This window comes from Dromaius novaehollandiae, chromosome 29 (genome assembly GCF_036370855.1).
Source record: "Dromaius novaehollandiae isolate bDroNov1 chromosome 29, bDroNov1.hap1, whole genome shotgun sequence".
In the NCBI taxonomy this organism is placed as follows: Eukaryota; Metazoa; Chordata; class Aves; order Casuariiformes; family Dromaiidae; genus Dromaius; species Dromaius novaehollandiae.
The window spans coordinates 3,129,943-3,152,748 of NC_088126.1; the positions used below are offsets into that span (position 1 = coordinate 3,129,943).

General features: G+C 63.4%; 3 protein-coding genes and 1 long non-coding RNA gene across 6 annotated transcripts in view; 2 read left to right on the plus strand and 2 right to left on the minus strand.

The window, feature by feature from the left end:
* LOC135323896 (uncharacterized) overlaps positions 1–1,636 on the minus strand; it is a 3,047-nt gene extending 1,411 nt beyond the window's left edge. Inside the window, exon 1 of the long non-coding RNA XR_010385389.1 lies at positions 48–1,636. This is a non-coding gene — a long non-coding RNA (uncharacterized LOC135323896). The remainder of the gene's footprint in view (positions 1–47) is intronic.
* DEDD (death effector domain containing) overlaps positions 1–8,398 on the minus strand; it is a 22,657-nt gene extending 14,259 nt beyond the window's left edge. The window contains exon 1 of one of the 2 annotated variants that reach the window (XM_026120810.2): positions 6,709–8,398. Coding sequence is in view for 1 of the 2 variants with exons in the window: in XM_026120809.2 (XP_025976594.2) it covers positions 1,643–1,888 (246 nt within the window). In the remaining variant the exon portion in view is untranslated. Of the gene's footprint in view, positions 1–1,642; positions 2,075–6,708 lie in introns of those variants that run through there. The other variant, XM_026120809.2, reaches the window with a different exon arrangement.
* S100A10 (S100 calcium binding protein A10) lies at positions 8,073–15,334 on the plus strand. The gene is made up of 4 exons (XM_064498994.1): positions 8,073–8,078; positions 12,237–12,297; positions 13,867–14,043; positions 15,072–15,334. Exons 3-4 carry the CDS (start codon positions 13,912–13,914, stop codon positions 15,231–15,233), a joined length of 294 nt encoding a protein of 97 aa, XP_064355064.1. The 5' UTR covers positions 8,073–8,078; positions 12,237–12,297; positions 13,867–13,911; the 3' UTR covers positions 15,234–15,334.
* A 1,739-nt stretch (positions 15,335–17,073) lies between these two features.
* On the plus strand, positions 17,074–20,935 carry LOC112981972 (acyl-coenzyme A thioesterase THEM4). Of its 2 annotated transcripts, none has more exons than XM_064498887.1 (7): positions 17,074–17,231; positions 17,460–17,820; positions 18,601–18,760; positions 19,085–19,247; positions 19,339–19,449; positions 19,608–19,732; positions 20,215–20,935. In XM_064498887.1, exons 2-7 carry the CDS (start codon positions 17,692–17,694, stop codon positions 20,271–20,273), a joined length of 747 nt encoding a protein of 248 aa, XP_064354957.1. In that variant the 5' UTR covers positions 17,074–17,231; positions 17,460–17,691; the 3' UTR covers positions 20,274–20,935. The 2 variants fall into 2 exon arrangements, with proteins under 2 accessions (XP_064354957.1, XP_064354958.1); XM_064498888.1 differs by having other exon boundaries at positions 17,221–17,275.
* The last annotated feature ends 1,871 nt before the right edge of the window (positions 20,936–22,806 follow it).

The window sequence follows — 22,806 nt, forward strand, 5'->3', positions numbered from 1 at the left end:
CAACCCAACCCAAGGTAAAAAGCAACTTTGAAAAAAAACATACTCACACCCTTGTATTCAGCACCGAGGGGGAAGAGGACGTCGCTGAGGAGCGGCTGCTACGGGATTGTAGCATGCCATGACCCCGCTTAGCTGATGGGAGCTTCTGAAAGCTGAACATCACGTTAAAAACCAGGTTATTCTCAACACACCCTCCTGGCTACGGCAGACACCTTTCCACTCCTTGGCTGCAACCAAGCTGGTTTTCACACTACAGCATCTAAACCAGCATCTGTACTAGGAAATAAAACCACGCACCAGTCATTTTCTGGCCCTGTGGGCAGGGAGGACAGCACAAGCCACAGCTACGTGGCTACACTCTTGTCCTGCAGCAGCGTGACCACGTCCACGCCGCTTAACGGAAACAGCCCCCTGCTCGTCCCCCGAACCCAGCCCTGGGGGGGGGGAGCGCAAGCTGGCACCGCCAACCCACCACGTCCACAATCAAACGGCGCGTGTAAACGCAGGTTCAGGTTCGAGTCCCGCTCCACCAGCGCGGACGTCGCGTCTAACCCCAGCAGCCACTCGTTACCCTGTAGATTTTCCAGTGGAAAGTCTTCAAGTGGGAAAACGTCACCTAAATGACGATGCTAATCGTGAAGGAGAAGCATCCTCCAGGTAGCATCACACTTTCCTGTGGAATGGAGCATTTTATCCCTCTGCTTCTCCTATAAAGGCATCTCACCTGCAGCTGTTCTCTGAAACACTTCCATTCGGCTGGGTTTTTTTTTTTTTTTTAAGATACTGTATATGCTAATTGCTGGCTCAATATTTCACTGCTCTGGTCTTGGTTTTGCAACAGCTATAAATACCAGTGCACTAAAAATGAACAAGGAAAGAACACAAGCAGCGGGGAGGGACAAGAGACAAGGACAGACATCTCTAAGTAAGTTGTCACCGCTTTCCTGCGAGGAAAACCTTCTAAGCAGCTTTGAGCTCTCGCTATAAAAGCTGGAAGTAAAACCAAACATTTACTTATCAGCTAATTGCCCTGGTATTTACACCACAACGCCTTCCCTTTTTGGCCTCATCCTTCCAGCTGGGATCCTCTGTACTAGGGCTGCAGCCTCACCGGGGAAGAGGCCAAGAAACCCGACCTCCGTCGCGCAACGCCCCTTCCATCTACATTTTTACTCTCCTCACCTGCCGCCACAATACAAGACCAGGAAAAACCACCCAAATTATCCTCACTAGTAACTGCAGGTTTCAGTGGTTCTCTTCAACTCTGAGTCCTGGCGAGCAGCTTCTTACAGCTGCACCAGCCAAACCACTCCGAGCTGCTGAGTTTATTTTCAAGCAGGGGATTCCAGAGACCATTATTTGGAAGAGATCCCGATTTCCCCTTGAATTGGTCTTTCCTCCCACTTTAAACTTATAGGATCAGAATGTGAACTGTTTCGCTGAGTGCACACACAAAACACCCTTAGAATCCTTTGATCTTTGAGAAACAGCCCTGTCATCGAGGACACGAGCACGCAGAGCAGGAAGATCTCTTACTGAGGGATGTAAAGATTAAGCTGTGTTTTAAACCTCGTTAATAAGTGACACGTATGGGTCCAATGAAGAAGACACCAGATCTGCCGCTGGCATTTCTGCAACTCACAGCAGCCAAGGATCCACTCCGGGGTTTTGGATGCCTTTCAGGGGGGCAGAAGTGTCTACATGGTTCAACAGTCCGACGGAGGTCGAAGTTTGCTTCAAGTATAGCAGCAGCGCTGGTCTCTCCCTCAGCTTTCTGGGCGATTCTGCTATTTTTAAGTGCGCTTTTCCCCCCGCGGCTGTGGAGAAAGACGACCTGAAGAGCAAACGGACTGTGCGAAGTGCTGTCGGACACCTGCGAAGAAACCATGGACAGACTCGGCAAGCGAGAGGTCTCTAATCTATCGCCGGGGTGTTATTCGTGACAGAGCACAGCCGAGCTCCACGTGGGCTACGACTTTTGCTCGTGGTTCTCGCGTCACAGCGCAGAAGCTGATGGCCAGCAGGCCCCACGGGGCGCTGCTCCGAGCGGCTCGCAGGCCCTACGCCGAAGCACGGATGGGACCGCGGCTTCGCGCCCACGTAACCGGTCCAGCCGCGCCGCCTTGCCCCCAGCCGCTTCTGCGGGAGCAGCCCGGTGCGGCGAGCTCCGCTCGGGAATAACCCTCCGGGCGAAGAGAGGCAGCAGCGCAGCTCCTCCCCGGGGAGGACGAGAGCAAACCTTCCGCGTTAGCAGGCCGCGCACGGGGGAAGAGGCATCCCCGCTCTTCGGGAACGGAGCGGGAGCACCTCGGTGGGACCCAGCTACGGCGGTATCTCCGCACACGCGGCACGCAGTGCCCCAAAACCTCTGCCCGCTCCGCAATCCCACCCGCCCTCCCCTCATAGCCAGGGCAGAAACAAGCACCGCATCCCAGACTCAAGAGAAGACTTCACATAGCACTCCAGGATCATTAAAATAATTTAATGCGAACAGGAAAAACAAGCTTTTGGCGCCTACAAAGTCTTCTGCAGTTAATCAGTTCAAGCCTTACTGGCCTTTGTAAGACGTTTGCTAACCCACGCGCATGCAGCAGATTTTTTTTGCCATTTAAGTTACTACCACAAAAACCTACCTCTTTACATCATCGTCTGAACGTGCACAGAAGCCATGCACACATAAAAAATACAACCCAAAAACCGGAATTGTGCTTCGAGGTTAATTTTCCAGAACAGCCTCTTGTATGTTTTGTTACCTGGTTCCCTGAAAACAGATACAAGAGAGACACCTAGTAGCGCTTTCTCTACCAACAAGATCTAATCTTGCTCAATTTGCAAAGCTAAGAACACTCATCGTGGCAGGCTACAAAGGAAAAATGCTCTAATTGCCAAACTCGCATCTTCCCAACGCAGAAGACTCTCTTGGGCACGCTATCAGGCGTACAAAGCCCGAGGCATCACGCTACTGCACAAGAACCCAAACACCGACTTTCCTAATTCGCCCCGATTACCAAAGAGAAGGAAACAAACAGAAACAAACAGCTAAAAGTTTTGGTTTCACAATCCCAGTAGCAGTTCATCTGAAGATTTTTTTTTCCTCTCATTTCTCACCTCTTTAGAGAGACCTTTGGCTTGCAACTACCTTGGTAAAATGCAATTCGCCTCAGTTGCGTTGCTCACCCCAAGTCTCCTCCCGATGGTTATAGTCACACACAAAATACACACTTCTTCCTCTCTCCCTGTTGCTATGAAAGACCCCTCCAAGGAGAAGAAGCCAGCTATACCTGGAAAAACAGCTTAACCACCCCTTTTCTGTAGGGCTGGAACTGGGTTAAAACCAGCTCTGTCTCCACCTGGAAGTTAAACAGACGACTTTTCAAGACGAGGCGTTTCTAACTGAAGTAGATAAAGATTTTTAAGAGTGACGGAGTAACCAAAAAACTTTAGTCAAACTCTTTATCCCTGCCCCAAAGGGCACGGGGACACACTTGCTTATTTGCACCTCGGTTTCACAGGGCAGACTAGCAAAGGAGGCTTCTGGGCTCCAGGCACGGCTAAAAAAATTTGGAGAGACTTTGCCCCACCCCGAACTCGCAGAGAACCCAAATCCCCAAGACGCAGGAAGATCAGCAGAAGAGAAGATGGGAGGATAAAACAGCTCATTTTACGTCTCGCCTAGCAATCGCCACAACCGAATCACCTCCGTCTTCGCAGGAGGGCGGCAGCGCCAGCACTGGGAATCCCTGCCTTGACTCTCCTCGGACGCTGACCCTTCTCCACCGTCCCAACTGCTTTTGGGAAGGGAACAGCACTCGGGCACTTCTTTTATCCTGCATCGCTGCAAGTGCGGAGACACCTAACACAGTAAAACGTGTTGTACATGCAAGGCATGGAGAGCGTTTTATGATTTGACAGACATCCAAAGCAGCTTAAACCAGTTTGTTTCCAAAATATTCCTTTCCATGTGGCTTGAGATGTTGGACCCTTCCCGAATACAACGGAATTAAAACGTAAGAAGCAGGGTAGGATTTTGCCGGCTAGGTTGCCCCAACCGGCTCCCCAAACCATGAGATGGGCCATATTTAACGCACAGGTCCTAAATATCCCTGAGCTTCATATTTCAACCTACCAGATGAGCAGAACTGATACAACAACCAGATTCCTGCATGTTCCTCAGTGACACAGACCCAAAGAACGAGCCATGTGGTTAGCAAACCTTCCGAGATCCCAGGATGGTGGATGAACAGGCGCTGCCCGGGACAGCCGCAGACCTCCGCTCACAGCACGGCAGGACTACCCCGACTCCTGCCCAGAGACACTCACAGTCGCAAAACATTGTAAGCTTAGGAGAGGGAAACTCAGCTGACATTCATTAGAGGACAAGACAGAGAGATTAGTTAGGAAAGAGCACATATAAACAGCTGCTGTTGTGCAGAGCATAAAGCAATTGCCAAAAGAGACTTGGGAAGAAGTAAGATTAATCCATAATTGTCTTGTCTGGAGTTTTTTTTCTTTTTGACCTTTCTTTTGGAGCACTTGGTATTTGGGTCAGCATTAGGGACAAGACAGCGGGTCCTGAGCCAATACAACAATGTCAGTAGGTCAGAAAAAATGCTAAAAATCCCTGCTCTGTAATTACAGGAAACCAGACTAGTCCCAGTCCAGAAAAACATACTTGATTTTAGCTGCAGGAGATAAGCACGCAGTTGAAAACTACACTGCCATCGCTAGAAACCGTACCAGACAGAGGGAAGGCCTCTGGTTAAAAAAAAAAACACACAAAACACACGCACCAACCTGACCTGTTCGGGGACGTACCCTTAAAAGTTTCTGCCCCATCTGCACCATACATTGAACATTATATACGGACACAAGACTCCCAGGAGAAAGAAGCCGCTGTCGGATAAGCGCCATGTATCCACACCGCCCTCGAAGCCATGTTAGGCAGGGACTAAGGCTCTCAGAGAAGGAAGTATTCAGCTATACTGTATTTAAATACAGTTTACGTCACTAGACAAAGTATCTGTAACCCCATGAGGACAAACCAGATGTAAAAATAGTCCCACCAACAGCTGTTTCAGGGTGGGATTTTTTCTGTGAGTAGATTTGGTTGGGGAGTGAAGGAGATTTTTTTTTTTTTTTAAAAAAGTGCTTTTCACATGAATTGATTTCCCCTTCCAATTCCTACCGCCAAGCGGCAATGCCAGGAATCCTGTAAGAACTACAACTCTGATTCCGCGTGCCGCTCCAACGCCCTCCTCCTGACCTGCTTCTCCGCAAATGCGAGCCCGTGTAGACAGCAGCTGGTTTCCACAGCCCAACTGCGCACCGAGCCGCCCCGCACGTCGCCAGGCCCCCGCTCCCGCGCGCACGTGCGGCGGGGAGCCCCAGGAACGGAGCCCGGCGAGAAGAGAGCTCTCCGGTTACCGCCGGCATCCCAACGCTCTCCCACAATGCTCCGGCCGCGAGCGGAGCCCGGGAGGCCCAATAAGCAGAGCAACACCACCACCAGGTGGGAACAGCCCAGCACACGGGGAGAAAACAGTATAAAAAATATCAAAGTGAGCTGTAAAGAAAGAAGAGGAGAGGCCTCAGCCACACAGGTACCCAGCGGGCCAGAACGGTGGCAAAAAACAGCCCACGGTTAACTCCAGCTACCGCCGAGGGCCAATCAGCCAGCGTTTACCCAGGCGCTAGACTAACTCGACACGGACGCAAGCAAAGCCTGTGGGATCACCGACAGCTCCAGAGCTGCTTACAAGCTACCCTGGGCGCAGAGCTCAAAAAGCAAAACCGGTGTTGCCAGGATCAGGGCCAGACACCAACTTGAAGCAGAAATGAAATCAAACCTGTGTTGAAGGAATCGGAAATGGTACCTTTTTTCGAGAGGAAACTCCAAGCAGCACCGAGCTGGAACTGTTCAACCACCACCGTGCGCTCCGGGAGCCTTCCCTACACGAACACGTAACAACATGTGACAACACTCGAGCCACGGAAACCAAAGCACAGGCAGGGGGTGCGTTACAGCCAACGTCACCGTCTGTCAACGGCAGGGATCCCGGCCAACCATCAGAGCCCTGGACCACACTCAACAGCTTATCAGGAGGACAGTGTACACTGCCCAGGCGACTTTCTCAATACGCCTGTTTCCAGCAGCGAGGGGACACCCCAGCAGGATAGCTCAGCCCTTCCCCGTTCAAAATCACCTGCTCTTCACCTACAAAGCTTCCCAAACTTTCTGAAGTCCAGAAAATCCAGCCAACAACACCGTTATCGCAGGCTGTTAAATGTCCGTCAGTGTCGAGATATAAATCTGAGCAGACAGCAAGCTCAGCCTCCACGCGCTGCGTAGAGGACCAAGCTGCTTCTCCCCCTACCTGTCCCAAAGGAAATACGTCCTAAGTCCCACAATTTCTTGTGCTTCCCTTCGCTCTGATTCTAGAAGGCAAAGATTACCAGACTCTTTTTCAGCAACCCCTTATCAGTTCTGCTTGAAAACTCCACCTCCCCTCCCAACTTAAGGCTCTTATTTTAAGAGGGTTTAGGACTCGTCCTATACGAAACACCATCCACGACACCGGGGCAGTCACTCAGCGCTCAAAGCAGAAGCCAGAATATTATCACTTACGCTAGCAGTTCCTTAGAGAAAGAGAAGGGGGATGGATGAATCGTTAGCATATTAGGAAAAAAAAGACATATACGAAAACAAACCTTAGTGAGAAGCTCTTCTCGTCTTGTTTATATCCGTTCCGGTGCAGCGATTTGAACACAGTGGCCAAACAAGAATTTTTAAGAAGTCTTCTATCCCCTTTTTTCCTTGACTTTTTAAATAAGCTACCCAACACAACTGCTTAAGCGCCTACAAAGAGTTTCCACATATGGCTCTTATATCAGGGAAGTCTAACTTCCAAATTCAGGTATCAGAGTTCAATATTAAAGCTGGTAGACTTGCCAGAAGCCACCCAAGAGATCTCTCAAACAATTCCGATGCCCAAACCTTCTTTTTTCCTACTTCACCCTAAAATAATTTATTGACATGGGGGAGGAGGAAGAGAAAGGTCCAGAACTAACTGTGCTCGCTCTAGGTCATTTCTTTTAAAGATATCATTTTTGAAGAACTACACTGTTTGTTTCTTATCAGCAGCACTTTACGCCGCCCTCAGAAACCAAGGAGATCGGCAGGATGTTCAGAATACTCAATCTCAATTTGCTTCCTTAGTATAACAACTTTTCTAGAAACTGAACTGTGTTAAGTTAGAAACCTTAATATAAAAGCCAAGAGAAGGTAATCTGGACTAGGCTGTTATTTTAAAATTCAGCCCATACCTTCTCCTTTGTTATTTACTCACAATTATAACTTTTAGTGCTTGTCTTCTCTCCACCAGCTCCTTAACACTGGTTTATCTCCCAGGAGAGCACCTTCTCTGAAAGCTGGGCCTGGAGATGGAGGGCTAAGCTGGCCTGTCACACAGCTGGCAGCTCTTCCAGCTTCTCCACTCTCGGTTCCCAAATCGTACAGCTGCGCTGCCCTACATTCGTATTAAATACTAAAAATAAAACCTCTGACTCTCCCAGAACTTAAAGCTCCCAAAATATATAACTAAATCGCCAAAATAGGGTTATCTGAAGTTAGGCGGTGGTTAAGGTTTCATTGCTTGCTCCCAACCTCTGCTTGTTTCCTTCCTCCCCTTCGCTAACACATGCTACGCCAGCTCGGCGGGGGCTCTGCGCCTGCCTTCCCTCCTCCTCCTCCTCCCTGGCCGGGCAAATTTGGGTTCCTCTGACTGTGGGGAACGGCCGGCTTTTTAAAGTGTCTCAGTCGAAAGTGCAGCAAATGCTGCTCGGGGACAAACCTTTCCTCCCCCCCAAGTCAATCTGCCTCCCCCCCCCCGAAAAAAACCACAAGGAAAAGCCGCGGGTCTGGGGGGGTCGGGAGCGGGCGGCTCCGCCGGCAGCACCTTCCCCTGCACCCAGAGCGACGGGCGCCCGGGGGCTGCGGCCCAGGAGGGAGGGCAGAGGCTCGGCCCCCGGCGAGAGCACAGCGGCAGCCCTAGGCCCCCATCCCCGAGGGCCGAGCCGAGGCCTCTCCTGCGCCGGCACCGGGCGGGCCCGACCGAGCTGAGGGGAGAGGCGGCCTGGGCCCTCACCCGCACCGGGACCCGCCGAGGCCTCCCCTACGCCGCCCCCGCCATGCCCGCCGGCTCGGCTCCCCCCGCTCCGCTATCCGAGCCGCGGCCGCGGCCCCGCTGGCGCTGCGGGGCTGCCCGGCCTGGAGGGCGCCGCCGCCTCCCTCACTCCCGCCTCAGGCTCGGCGCCGCCATGTTGGCTCCGTCCGCTCCTCTCCCCGCTCGCAGACAGCCGCCGCGGCTCCGGCGCGACGCAACATCCGGGGCCCCTGGCCCCGCCCCCCCGGCGAGCTGGGGCCCCGCCCACATCCGGGGCCCCGCTCACCTCTCTCCGCCTTCACGCCCATTGGGAAAGCTGGGCCGCGAGGCTCCCTCTTGGTTAAGGGCAGGCGGGCGGGTCCATCCGGGTCACCGGCCGGCTTCAGCGCCCTTCCCCGCGCAGGGGAGCGCCGCCATGTCGGGTGAAGGCAAGCTGGCAAGCCTGCCGGCCCCCCGCCCCGCCCTTAAGGGCACGCGGGGGCGCGGCCGCCATGTCGACTGAGGGCAGCCGAGGGGGTCTCCGGGCGCGGCTTCGCGCCCGTTGTGGAGCATGAGGGAGCGGCGCCATCTTGGCTGCGGGCAGCGTGGCGGGAGGGAGGCGCTGGCACTGCGGGGCGGGGGGAGGTGCTGAGGGCAGGAGAAGCCCTGGAGTGGGGGCGGGGGGGTTCCCTAGGGTGGGGGGGGGCTCTGGGGGATCCATGGGGGGGACACTGGGGATGGGGGGGGTCCTTGGGGACAAGGGGGGCCCTGAGAGATGGGGGGGCCGTTAAGGGGGTCCCCTGAGGATGGGGGGGGGCTTGGGGACAAGGGGGGCCCTGAGAGATGGGGGGGCCGTTAAGGGGGTCCCCTGAGGATGGGGGGGGCTTGGGGACAAGGGGGGCCCTGAGAGATGGGGGGGCCGTTAAGGGGGTCCCCTGAGGATGGGGGGGGGGCTTGGGGACAAGGGGGGCCCTGAGAGATGGGGGGGCAGTTGGGGGGGTCCCCTGAGGATGGGGGGGGGCTTGGGGACAAGGGGGGCCCTGAGGGATGGGGGGGCAGTTGGGGGGGTCCCCTGAGGATGGGGGGGGGCCTTGGGAGCGTCCCTGGAGGCAGAGGGGGCCCTTGAAAAGGGAGGGAGGCCCTTGGGGCCTGGGGTCCCTTGGGACGGGGGTCCTGGGGGACCCTGGGGACGGGGGGCAGTGGGGGGGGCAGGGGGGCCCCCCCCAGGGCGGGCGGGTCGCTTCGGGTGCCCCCATGGCCTCCCGGCACCCTCCCGGCGGATGAAAGGCGGTTACGGGGCTCACGCCACGCGCCCGGCTGGCGGAAGGGCGCCCCGGGCACTGCGGGGGCGGCACCCGGGCACCCCGCCACCCAGAGCAGCCGCCCCGGGGCCCCGGCCCGGTGCCCGGCCTCGTTATCCGATCCCTCCTAATTGCCCCCACGCGAGGCCGGGAAATGCCCTCCCGCGGGGGGAGGAAGGGAACCCCATGGCGGGGGGGGGCGGAGGATGTGATGAGCTGCCCCGTTCTCCGCTGCAGGCCTCGGCACGCCGGCGCTCAGCAGCTGGCGGTGCGATGAGTTGTCCCGTTCTCAGCTGCGGGCCGGGAGGGTCCTCCATGGGGGGCGAGGGCCGAGGGTGATGGGGGGGGACGGGCCGGGGGGCACAGCCATGGGGACGGGGACACCGGAGGGTGGACGGAGGGGGCATGGATGGATGGACAGAGGGATGGGTGGGTGGATGAGTGGATGGACGGAAGGATGGACAGACAGGTGGATAAGAAGATGGACAGAAGGATGGATGGATGCATGGACAGATGGATGGACGGACGCGCGTGTGGATGGATGGATGGACGGACGCATGGATGGATGGATGGATGGACGGACGGATGCGTGGATGGGTTGGTGTGTGTTCAGGTGGGTAGACGGGTGGGTGGAGGGACAGACAGTGGCCGGGTGGACAGATGGGTGGGGTGGGGGTCAAACGGGTGGGCGGGGGGATGAACGGGTGCGTGTGCAAGTGCAGGTGGGCGCATGGAGGGACAGGTGGGTGGACATGGGAGCGGACGGACGGATGGACAGCTGGGTAAGTGCATGGACGGGTGGATGAACGGACGGATGAGTGGGGGGCAAGTGCATGGATGGGTAGATGGGTGGGTGGGAGACGGGTGTGGGCATGGATGGATGGGTGGACGTGAAAGTGGATGGACGAGTGGACAGAAGGCTGGACAGATGGGTGAGTGCATGGATGGGTGGACAGAAGGACGGACGGATGGGTGCGGGCATGGACGGATGGACAGAAGGATGGACAGACGGGTGAGTGCATGGACAGAAGGATGGACAGATGGGTGCGTGCATGGACGGATGGATGGACGGATGGGTGCATGGACGGGTGGACAGAGGATGGACGGGTGAGTGCATGGATGGATGGACAGAAGGATGGAGGGACAGGTGCGGGCAGGGACGGATGGACAGAAGGATGGAGGGACAGGTGCGTGCATGGATGGATGGACAGAAGGATGGAGGGACGGGTGCGGGCAGGGACAGATGGACAGAAGGATGGAGGGACGGGTGCGTGCATGGATGGATGGACAGAAGGATGGAGGGACGGGTGCGGGCAGGGATGGACAGAAGGATGGAGGGACGGGTGCGGGCAGGGACGGATGGACAGAAGGATGGAGGGACGGGTGCAGGCAGGGACGGATGGACAGAAGGATGGAGGGACGGGTGCGGGCAGGGATGGATGGACAGAAGGATGGAGGGACGGGTGCGGGCAGGGACGGATGGACAGAAGGATGGAGGGACGGGTGCGGGCAGGGACGGACAGAAGGATGGACGGACGGGTGCGGGCAGGGACGGATGGACAGAAGGATGGAGGGACGGGTGCGGGCAGGGACGGATGGACAGAAGGATGGACAGACGGGTGCGGGCATGGACGGATGGACAGAAGGATGGAGGGACGGGTGCGGGCAGGGATGGATGGACAGAAGGATGGAGGGACGGGTGCGGGCAGGGACGGATGGACAGAAGGATGGAGGGACGGGTGCGGGCAGGGACGGATGGACAGAAGGATGGAGGGACGGGTGCGGGCAGGGATGGATGGACAGAAGGATGGAGGGACGGGTGCGGGCAGGGATGGACAGAAGGATGGAGGGACGGGTGCGGGCAGGGACGGACAGAAGGATGGAGGGACGGGTGCGGGCAGGGATGGATGGACAGAAGGATGGAGGGACGGGTGCGGGCAGGGACGGATGGACAGAAGGATGGAGGGACGGGTGCGGGCAGGGATGGATGGACAGAAGGATGGAGGGACGGGTGCGGGCAGGGACGGATGGACAGAAGGATGGAGGGACGGGTGCGGGCAGGGACGGACAGAAGGATGGACGGACGGGTGCGGGCAGGGACGGATGGACAGAAGGATGGAGGGACGGGTGCGGGCAGGGACGGATGGACAGAAGGATGGACAGACGGGTGCGGGCATGGACGGATGGACAGAAGGATGGAGGGACGGGTGCGGGCAGGGATGGATGGACAGAAGGATGGAGGGACGGGTGCGGGCAGGGACGGATGGACAGAAGGATGGAGGGACGGGTGCGGGCAGGGACGGATGGACAGAAGGATGGAGGGACGGGTGCGGGCAGGGATGGATGGACAGAAGGATGGGGGGACGGGTGCGGGCAGGGACGGATGGACAGAAGGATGGAGGGACGGGTGCAGGCAGGGATGGATGGACAGAAGGATGGGGGGACGGGTGCAGGCAGGGACGGATGGACAGAAGGATGGAGGGACGGGTGCGGGCAGGGACGGGTGGACAGAAGGATGGAGGGACGGGTGCGGGCAGGGACGGGTGGCTGGACGGAAAGGGCCGGGCGGGCGGTGGGAAGCGCCTGGGCGGAGGCGGGATGAGCGGCTCCTCCGAGGGGAGCGGCCGGGCGGGCGGGGCGGCGCCTGGGGCCGGAGGGCGGGGGGGGGAGGCCCCGGGGGGGCCGGGCCGGGCCGGGAGCCCCGCGGCGGGGGGGGGCGGTGCTGAGTCAGCGGGGCCGCCCCCGGGCAGCCCGGCCCGCCCCCCCCGGGCCCCCCCCCCCGAGCCGAGCCCAGCCCAGCCCGGGCGGCGCCGCGCCCCGACACTGACCCGCTGCGCTCCGCTCCGCGCCGCACCGTGAGTACCGGGCCCGGGGGGGGGGACCCCGGTCCTGCCCTGCCGGGGGGCCCCCCCCGTGCTTCCCCTTCGGGGGGGACCCCCCTTTCTGCCCCCCCTTTAAGGTCTGACCTTTCTGCCCCCCTTTAAAGGAGGACCCCCCCCAGGCGTGCCCCATCAGGGGGGGCCCCCAATCCTGCCCCGCCCTTAGGGGGGACCCCCCCAGGAGCCCCCCCCGTTAGAGGGGGACCCCGAACCTGCCCCATCTTCACAGGGGTCCCCCTAGATATGCCTCCATTAAAGGGGGGGCCCAATTCCATGCCCCATTAAAGGCCCCCCCAGGAGTGCCCCCGGGGGGGGGGGCCCGGCCTGCCCCCCATCAGAGGGGCCCCCCCATCCTGCACCCCCGTTAGAAGGGGACCCCACCCTGCCCCCCCATTGCAGGACCCCCATCCTGCACCCCATTAGAGGGGGGGACCCCCATGCTGCCCCCCAAGAGGGGACCCCCAGGTGTGCCCCCCCCCAGAGAGGCACCCCAGCCCCCTGCCAGCCTGGCGATGACCCCGGGAGCACCCGCAGCCCTGGGGGGCTCCCTTCCCCCCCCCGGCACCCGCTGCCCAGGGCGGTGCCCCCCACTTGGCAGAGGACTCGGCCCCCCCGGGGGGGGCGGGTTAGGGCACGTTTCCCGCTCGGAGCCCGGCTCTGCCGCGGGGGGAGCACGGGCGCTGCCCGGGCCTGGCGAGGGGGGGGCAAAGCCCAGGGCAGCCGGGGTGGGGGGCACCCCACGGCGGGCCCCCCCCCAGCCAACCCGCTGGCGGCCGCGGCCGATTTTCCGAGCCGCCGGCCCCGTCGGAGCTGCGGCAGTTCCTGTTTTTTTAAATCCCAGGGAATTTCTCCAAAAGCAGCTGGCGCAGCCAGGAGCCATGGCCAGCTCTGGGGTATGGGGGGGGGCTGCTAACCCCCCCCCTCCCAGCCGCATCGCCCAGCCCTGGTCTCGCAGGCGGGAGGGGAAACTGAGGCAGGGGTCCGCCCGCCTGGCTGGCGGGGCCCAGGCGTCCGGGCGGGAAGCGGTCCCGCGGGAGCGGGTGTGCCCTGCGGATCGCTTGCATCAGCCCCAAACCTCTGCCAGGCCCCGGGTTTCCTTCCCGAAATATGCGGCGGGGCAGGGCAGGACGCCTGGGCCCTCAGCTCCGCGTTGGGGGGGGGGGGTAGCGGTGGGGGAGGCCGGTTTGGTGACACCCCGCGATCCAGAGCCGGGAGCATCCTCCAGGGCGGTGCATCCCCAAAGCGCCCCCCCACCCCACCCTGGCGTGACTCAGTTCCCCCCCCCTTTGCAGGGGGGGGACACCCTGAGGGCATCCCCTTCCGGCCCCCCCCCTCGGCCAGGAGCTGAGTCAGGGCCCGCTGGCAGGGTGGGGAGCGCCGGGGCCCCCCACACGTGCACCGAGCGGCAGCGGCCTCGGCGGGGAGGCAACGCGCCAGCCCGCCCCGCTCCGGGCAAAGGTCTCGGAGGCGGACGGGGCCGGCGGCACCGCCCCGCCGCGGGGGCTCGGGGGGGGCCCCGGCTGAGCCCGCGCCCCGTGTCCGCAGCCGCCCCGCGTCCGCCGCCGCCCCGCGTCCGCCGCCCCCGCCGCCATGCCGTCCCAGATGGAGCACGCCATGGAGACCCTCATGTTCACCTTCCACAAGTACGCCGGCGACAAGAACTACCTGGCCAAGGAGGACCTGCGGGTGCTCATGGAGAAGGAGTTTCCCGGCTTCCTGGAGGTGAGGCCGGCGCCGGACCCCCCCCCCCCCCAACGCAGTGTCAGGGTTGGACCCCCATGGCACGGTGCTGGACCCCCATGATGTGGTGCTGGACCCCCATGGCATGGTGCTGGACCTCCACTGCGCAGTGCCAGGGTCGGACCCCCACAGCACAGTGCTGGACCCCCACGGCACAGTTCCCATGCCGGACCCCCACAGTACAGTGCCGGACCCCCACGGCACGGTGCCATTATTGGACCCCCACGGCACAGTGCTGGACCCCCATGGCACAGTTCCCATGCCGGACCCCCATGACGTGGTGCTGGACCCCCACAGCACAGCGCCAGACCCCCATGGCATGTTTCCAGACCCCCATGGCGTCATGCTGAACCCCCACAGCACAGTACCAGGGTTGGACCCCCACAGTACAGTGCTGGACCCCCATGGCACAGTTCCCATGCCGGACCCCCACAGTACAGTGCCGGACCCCCACGGCACGGTGCCACTATTGGACCCCCATGGCACAGTGCTGGACCCCCACGGCACGGTGCCACTATCGGACCCCCATGGCACAGTGCTGGACCCCCACGGCACGGTGCCACTATTGGACCCCCATGGCACAGTGCCGGACCCCCATGGCACAGTGCCGGACCCCCACGGCACAGTGCCAGACCCCCACAGCTTGTTGCCGGACCCCCATGGCACATTGCTGGACCCCCATGGCACGTTGCTGGACCCCTATAATGCGGTGCTGGACCCCCCCGGCACAGTGCTGGGGTCAGACCCCCACGGCACGACCCCCACGGCACGGTGTTGGACCCCCCGGCACAGGGTTGGACCCCCCCATGGCGCAGTGCCAGGGTCAGACCCCCCCCCCACCAACGATGTGGTGCCAAAATCAGACTCCCCCTGCGCAGCGCCGCGGTCGGACGCCGCTCCGGCATCCCACCCACAACGTGCCGGGCACCCACCTGCCGCAGCCCCGACGCCAGGGTGAGGGCCGCGGCGTCCCCCTTCACCCCTCGCTGTCTCCGCCCCCCCCCCTCCAGAACCAGAAGGACCCCATGGCTCTGGATAAAATCATGAAGGATCTGGACCAGTGCCGCGACGGCAAGGTCGGCTTCCAGAGCTTCTTCTCGCTGGTGGCCGGGCTCACCATCGCCTGCAACGACTACTTCGTGGTGCACATGAAGCAGAAGGGCAAGAAGTGAGGGGGCCGGCAGCTGGGGGGGCCCCCCGGGGCCCCCACCCCCGGCTCCCTCTTCCCCTGCTCGCCCCCAATAAAGTTGCCCGGTTGCGGTGTTTTCTACAATGCTGGCTGGGTGTTTTCCCTCGGGGGTCCCGTCACCCGCCCAGCTTGGGGGTGGGGTCTCCGGGGGGGGTCCCGGCTGTGGGTGCTGGAGGCCCCTCGCTCCCTGTGTGCACACGCGTGTGCGCAGACACGCGCAGGCATGTTCACCCCCGTGAGTGTGTGGTTGCCCACGTGCGCATCTGTGCACACGCCTGCACACGTGCATGTGCACACGCCTGCGTGCGCCCATCACAAACACATGCGTTCACACGTGTGTGTGCCCTCACGCGAATGCACCCTTGCGTGCTCGCACATGCACGGAGAAGTGCACACACATGCACACGTGTGCGTGCATGCACACCCAGGCATGCACACACGTGTCCGTGCATTCAGCACACATGCGTGCACACCCGTGTTCACAGACACGTGCACGCACACCCGTGCACACACATGCTTTTGCACACGCGTGTGCCCACGCACACACACAGATGCCCGTGCAAGGTCCCCGGCCGGCCCCCCGCGCCCCGCAGCGACGCAGCCCCGAGTGATTCAGTGTTTGGCCCAAACAGCGGCGGTTGCTGCAGCGACGGGTGCCGGGTCCTGAGTCACCCCCCCGCCACCCCCCCACCCCCGGCCTGCGGCCGCCCGCAGTGCCAGCTGCTGCAGCCCCGTGGCTGGGGAGCCGGGGGGGTGGAGCTGCCGGGGGTCCCCGAGCGGATGGGTGCTGGATCCCAGGGGTGCTGGAGCTGGGGGGCTCAGAGGGCTGGAGCTGCCGGGGGGTCCCAGAGCTGATGAGTCCCAGAGCTGATGGGTGCTGGAGCCCGGGGGGCTGGAGCTGCCGGGGGTCCCAGAGCTGATGGGTGCTGGAGCCCAGGGGTGCTGGAGCTGCTGGGGGTCCCAGAGCAGATGGGCATTGGAGCTGATGGGTGCTGGAACCCAGGGGGGCTGGAGCTGGGGGGCTCAGAGCTGATGGGTGCTGAAGCCCAGCGGCCTCGAGCTGCTGGGGGGTCCCAAAGCAGATGGGTGCCAGAGCCCAGGGGGCTGCTGGGCCTCCCAAAGCTGATGGGTGCTGGAGCCCGGGGGGCTGGAGCTGATGGGGGTCTCAAAGCTGATGGGTGCTGGAGCCTGGGGGTCCCAGAGTGGATGGGTGCCAGAGCCCAGGGGGCTGCCAGGGGGTCCCAGAGCTGATGTGTGCCGGAGCCCAGGGGTGCTGGAGCTGCTGGGGGGTCCCAAAGCTGATGGGTGCCGGATCCCAGGGGGGCTGGAGCTGGGGGGGCCGGATCCTGGGGGGCTGGAGCTGCCGGGGGTCCCCAAGCTGATGGGTGCTGGAGCCCAGGGGTGCTAAAGCTGGGGGGCTCAGAGCTGATGGGTGCTGGATCCCAGGGGCCTGGAGCTGCCGGGGGGTCCCAGAGCGGATGGGTGCTGGAGCTGGTGGGTGCCGGAGCCCAGGGGTGCCAGATCCCGGGGGGCTGGAGCTGGGGGGGCTGGAGCTGGGGCCCCCAGACCAGGGGGTGCCGGAGCTGCGGGGTGCCGACGTCCCCGACCAGGGAGGCGCAGGGCTGGGGGGCACCGGGGGGACGGACAGGGGTGCGCGGAGGCCGCCGCGGCCGGGGCGGGGCGGGGCGGGGCGCACCGAGGCTTTTCGGGCCGGCACCGGGCGGGACGGGAGTCCCTGGCGCACCCAGGGGCCTATAGGTGCACACGGGCCCATAGGGGGGGGCGCCGGGGGGCAGCGGGGCCCATAGGGGCCCATAGGGGCCCGAGGCCTCCGCGGGGCCCCGCCCCGTCGCCCGGGCAACGGCGCGCGAGGCCCCGCCCCCCTCCCGGGCGCGCGGGGCGTGTCCTCCGCCGTCACGCGCGTCACGGGGCGGGCGCGTGACGTCAGGGCGCTGCCTCGCGGCGCCGGAGGCGGCCTGGGGTGAGGCCGGGGAGCGCGCGGCGGGGGTCGGAGGTCACGGGAAGGTGACGGGGCGGGGGGGGGTCAAAGGGCGAGCGCCCCCCCCGCCCCCCCCGATGCTCGGGTGGCCCCCGGGGGGTGCGGGGCTGGGGGGGAGGGTCGGAGGTCACCCGGGGGGGGGCGACCGCGGTGACACCGGAGTGACCCGGGCACCGGATGTGGTCACTGATGGAGTGATGTCACTTCCAGGCCTCAGAGAGCACGAGTGACGTCACTGCTGGCAGAGTGACATCAGCACAGGCCCAGCCCGGCGACATCACCGCGAGGCCTTGGGGCTCAGGAGTGACGTCAGCACCTGCGAAGAGCGAGCGGAAGTGACGTCAGCACCTGCGAAGAGCGAGCGGAAGTGACATCACCGCCTGCGAAGAGCAGGCGGGAGTGACCTCACCGCCCGGCGTGACCTCGCCGGCCGCCCGCGGCCATGTGGAGGCGGTGCGGGGCGCTGGGGCGGGCGCTGGCCCCCCGCGGGCTGCCCGGCCCGGCCGTGGGGCGCTGGGGGGCCCCGGGGAGCCGCCCCCCCATGTGGCCCAGCCCGGCCTGCGGCGCCGCGGTGAGTGCTGCCGCCCGGGGCCCGCCACCCCCGCGGGGGCTGCAACACCACAAGGGCGCTGCGCTCGACGGGTGCTGCGTGGTGGTGCTGCATGCGGTGGGTGCTGCACTGCAGTGGGTGCTGCATGGGGCTGCTGTGTGGCAGCAGGTGCTGCATGCGGTGGGTGCTGCATGGCAGTGGGTGCTGCATGTGGTGGGCGCTACGCAGCAGCGGGTGCTGCATGTTGCGGGTGCTGTGTGGCAGCGGGTGCTGCATGCGGTGGGTGCTGCATGGCAGTGGGTGCTGCATGTGGTGGGCGCTACGCAGCAGTGGGTGCTGCATGGCAGCGGGTGCTGCACGGGGCTGCTGCACAGCAGCGGGTGCTGCATGCGGCGGGTGCTGCATGTGGCAGGTGCTACGTGGCAGTGGGTGCTGCATGTGGTGAGTGCTGCACAGAGCTGCTACGCAGCAGTGGGTGCTGCATGGGGCTGCTGCATGGCAGCAGGTGCAGCATGCGGTGGGTGCTGCACAGCACCGGGTGCTGCATGGAGCTGCTGCATGGCAGCGGGTGCTGCATGGCAGTGGGTGCTGCATGTGGCGGGTGCCACACAGCAGCAGGTGCTGCGCATGGGTGCTGCACATGGCAGCACAGCAGCCTGGCAGAACCCCCCAGCTTGTGCAACCGTAAATCCCGGTCCAGCCTGGGGTTAAACCCGGCTTGGTTCAGCGCTGCTTTCTGGCAGCTCCGGCCGGAGCAGGCGGGACGCGGCTGCTCACCCCGTGCCTCCCCGCTCTCCCCAGGCCCTGTGCTCGCAGCCGGGGCGCCCCAAGGATTACGCCCTGCCCAACGCCAGCTGGAGCCGGGACATGCTGGACCTCTACGACCGCTTCCTGGCGATGACCAAGGAGGGGCTGTGGAAGAGGATTCCCTCCTACAACAACGTCCTCGATCACATCCCAGGCAAGGCCCTTCGAGGGCTCCCGTCACGTGTCCCCAACCCCCGGTGTCCCCAACCCCCGGCGGGTGACGCTTCCCTCTCAGGCGCTTCCCGGGCCTCTCACTGCCATTGGGGACTGACACATCCCCGACGGCATCTCCGGTGTCTTGGGAAGCTCGAGGTCCTCGTAGTTGTCACCCGGTGGTTCGGACGCGCCTGTTGGGGCCGGCACCTGAGCGCGGGTGAAAAACACCCCGTAACGAGCGGGGGGCTTAGCACGAAGCTCGGCGAGATGCTCCCCCCTCGGCTTCACGTCTAACGCAGCGTCTCCTCTCTCGCCCCGGCAGAATCGATGAAGCTGGCGCACGAGAAGAAGAAGGACACGCGCCTCTTCCTCCGCAGCATCGAGGCCGAAGGCGTGGGCTTCGAGTACGTCATGTTCCTGAACAGCTCGGAGAAGAGGGTGGTGTGCCTCTTCCAGCCCGGCTCCTACCTGGAGGGGCATCCCGGGTAAGAGCTCGCCGGAGCCTCCGGCCGGGACGCGGCAGATTTGCTCCCTCCGGGCTCGTTCTCAACTTGTCCTTCCCCCCGCGGCCTCCAGCTTCGCCCACGGCGGCTCCATCGCCACCATCATCGACAGCACGATAGGGAGCTGCGCCATCTTCGTGGCCGGGAGGGTGATGACGGCCAACCTCAGCATCAACTACATGAGGTGAGCGACCTCCCCGCGCGTCCCCGGGGCGGGATGGGCGCCGGGATGAGCCCCGGAGCGGGGAAGCGCCCTTCTCCGGCTGCGCCTCCTCCCTCGGCTCGGTTCAGGGCTCGCTCCGGCGCGGCTGGGCTTCACCCCGGGGTGCTCTCTGCCCGCAGCCCCGTGCCGCTGGGCTCCGTGGTGCTCGTCGACAGCAAGGTGGACAAGGTGGAGGGCCGGAAAGTCTTTCTGTCCTGCAAAGTGCAGAGCGTTGACGGCGGCACCCTTCACGCGGAGGCGACGGGTAAGGACGCGATCGGCGTCACGACAGGGACCGGGGTGGGAGCTGCTGGGGCGCTGCCGGGGCTCAATTTCCCCATTTCAGGCACTTAAAAGCGGAGGGAGCCTTGGGAAGGGGAATTTGTCAGGGATTTGTGGCTCTTCCCCGCCTCTCCTGGAGCGCGAAGGGCCCCCAGCGAGCGCTGGCGGGGGTTTTACCCCCGTGATCCCATTAAAACTCATCGCAGCCCGGAGAGCGGGCGAGCAGCGGTCGGGAGAGGGCGCCAGAGCCCTGCCCTGTCACTGTCACACCATGTCACGCCATGTGTCACCGCGTCACGGCGTCACACGCCAGCTCTAGCTGCACCCTCTGCGCTCCGGCCGGGACCGGAGCACCGTGAGCTGGCGGTGGCATCGGGAACAGGGCTGGTGGCCGCAGTCCCTGCTTCTCCCTGCTCTCCGTTAACGAATCTCCCTCCTTTTTCTCCCTTCTCCGTCTGTTTTTAGCTCTCTTCATCCAGCTGGATGCCACCAAGTCCCAGAAGCAGCAGGCCAGCTGCCAGTAGGCTCCGTGAGGCCGGAGGCAGCTCCGGCTCTCCGGACCCCCGAACGCCACCGATCGCAGCCCCTCGCATCCGCCCCGCTCCCTCCCGGCGGTCCCGCGTCTCCGGGGGACGGCACGCATCCACCCTGCCACCACCGAGACGCTTCTCCCAGCCGCCCCGCAGCGCTTCTCCCTCGCTCCGGCCCGGATCCGGTTCCCCGCGCGACACCTCATCCCTGCTGCTGGGACCAGCATCATCCCGGTGTTTGCGGCGGCTGGGGAGCAGCCAGGAAACCCCATTTTGGATAGGAACGGGATGGAAACGCCCATGAGCACGTCGGCCTCGTGCCTCAGTTTCCCTGGAGCGGCCAGTGGTGCCGAGTATTAACTGCCCTGTTTTAGGTCAGTGTTGTGAACACAAGCACTTTAAGACGCAAGGAATATACTGAATATTTATTGGCATTTTTGGTAGGAATTAGCCGCGTTTCTGACAGCGTTGGTGTGACGAAAGGCCGGGAGGTCCCGTTTTTCCGGAGGAGGGAGATGCCCCAACGCGGCCCGGTTCCGGCCGGGAGGTGCAGCCGCCTCGGGGTTCCCTGCCGCCGCGAGCGGTGCCTCCCCGCGGGCCCCGGGCTCGGCCGTCGGCACGAAATGGCGCGGAAATAAAACCTCTCGGGGACCGGAGCGCTCGTGGCTTGTGGTGTCGTGACGAAACCTGTCCCCAGAGCGGCTCCTGGTGTCACCGGGCTCTGCGCGAAGGGCCGGGGCCGGGGCTGGCCCCAGAGGGACGCGGGGGATGGAGCTGTCCCTGGGGACCGAAGCTCCGCAGGGAACTGGGCCTGGGATTGTCCCTGCTGGCTCTGTCCCTGTCCCCTGTCCCCATCCCTGCCACTGTTCCTGTCTGTCCTTGTCCCAATCCATGTTCCCCATCCCTGCCACTATTCCCGTCCCTGTCCCCATATCTGTCCCCATATCTGTCTGTCTCTGCCCGCACCTCTGTCACTGACCCCATTATTTGTCCCTACCCCTGGTCCCCATCCCCAGTCCCCATCCCTGTCCCTGTCCCCAGACCCTGTCCCTGAACCCCTGTCCCCAGACTCTGCCTCTATTCCCATGTCTGTCCCTGTCCCCACCCCATTATTTGTGCCCATCCCTGCCCTATTCCTGTCCCCATCCCTGTCCCTGTCCTGCCACTGTCTCTGTGCTTGTCCTTGTCCCCAACCTGTGGCCTGGGCACGTTGCCCCCTTGGTGCCCCAGGGGACAAAAAGGACCCCAGAGCCCCGCGCTGGCCCCCGCCGCGGCACGGGAGCCGGATGGGGCCAGGACACCAGGGGCTGCACAGGGGGATGGGGCAGGACGGTCCCTGCCGGTGGCCCCGGACTGTCACCCAGCAGTGCCACCCCGGGGTGTCCTACCCACGGGGCCACCAGCACCCGCCCCCACCCATCTCACGGCTCGGCTTGCCCGCTGGCAGGGACCTTTGGGGATCACCTAGTCCAGGCTCAAGCGGGCTGCGCCGAACCGTGTCCGGGGGGCTCTGGACGTCCCCGAGGACCCCCCTCGGCAGAGCCGCTCAGCGGGGCGTCACCCCAGCCTGCGCTGGTGGCCTGGGTGCCTCCTCGCCGGGGCAGGGCTCTGCGCTGCCTTCGCTGACCTTCGGGAGGTTCCTCTGCCCACCTCTCCGGCCCGGCGAGGTCCTTCGCGCCCACCCTCGGGTGCCTCTGCCTCGTGCCATCGGCAGCCGTGCTCAGGGTGCTCCGTCCCTCCATCCAGGCCCCCGCTGTCCCCTCGTCCACCCGGCCTGTCCTGCCCTTGGAGGCCACGGGGTCGGTCCCGTGTGGTCTCCCCTTGGCGAGCCCGTGCTGACTGCTCCCCGTCGCCTTCTCGGCCTTCAGGAGCTTGGGAATGGTCTCCGGGATGAGCTGCTCCGTGACCTTCCCCGCGGTCGAGGTGAGGCTGACGGGCCAGTGGTGCCCCACATCCTCCTTCCTGCCGCTTTGGAAGACCGGGGTGACGCTGGCTTTGTCCCAGCCCGCAGGACCCTCTCCCCAGCTCCACAACCTTCCCGAGATGGTTGCGGTGGCCTCGCAGTGCCGTCGGCCGGCTCCCTCAGCACCCGTGGGTGCCTCCCAGCCGGGCACGTGGGCTGGGGTAGGTCCGGCTGGCTCCAGTGGTCCCTCACCTGCTTCAGGATGGCGCGGCAGGAGATCCCGGAGCAGCAACCAGCTCTCTCGGACCCCTCCAGGACCGTCTCCCACGGGATTCATCCGTGGCACAACGGGTCCGCCCGGGAAGTGGGGCGAATGGGGAGAGCCGGGGTGGTGGCCGCGGGGACACCTGGGTCCCCGTTGTGGCTCGGAGACGAGCGTGAGGCAGCCAACGGGCCCTGGACACCCGGGTCCTCTGCTCCCCCTTCATCTGCTGGCTGTGAAATGGGGGGGGGGGGGTCCCTGGGGGGGGGTCCTCACGGTGGGGGTCCTCAGGGTCCCTTTGCTGGGAGGTCCCCCGGGGGGAGGCCACCGAAGATGGGGGGGCAGGGTCCCTGGGGTAGGTG

What these genes read in the sequence shown, in the direction of transcription:
- S100A10 (XM_064498994.1), top strand. Translation starts at nt 13,912, where the DNA reads ATGCCGTCCCAGATGGAGCACGCCATGGAGACCCTCATGTTCACCTTC. An exon ending in AGTTTCCCGGCTTCCTGGAG is followed by an intron (nt 14,044 to 15,071) that starts GTGAGGCCGGCG and finishes CCCCCCCTCCAG; the next exon opens with AACCAGAAGGACCCCATGGC.
- LOC112981972 (XM_064498887.1), top strand. Translation starts at nt 17,692, where the DNA reads ATGTGGAGGCGGTGCGGGGCGCTGGGGCGGGCGCTGGCCCCCCGCGGG. An exon ending in GCCCGGCCTGCGGCGCCGCG is followed by an intron (nt 17,821 to 18,600) that starts GTGAGTGCTGCC and finishes CGCTCTCCCCAG; the next exon opens with GCCCTGTGCTCGCAGCCGGG. An exon ending in TACCTGGAGGGGCATCCCGG is followed by an intron (nt 19,248 to 19,338) that starts GTAAGAGCTCGC and finishes CGCGGCCTCCAG; the next exon opens with CTTCGCCCACGGCGGCTCCA.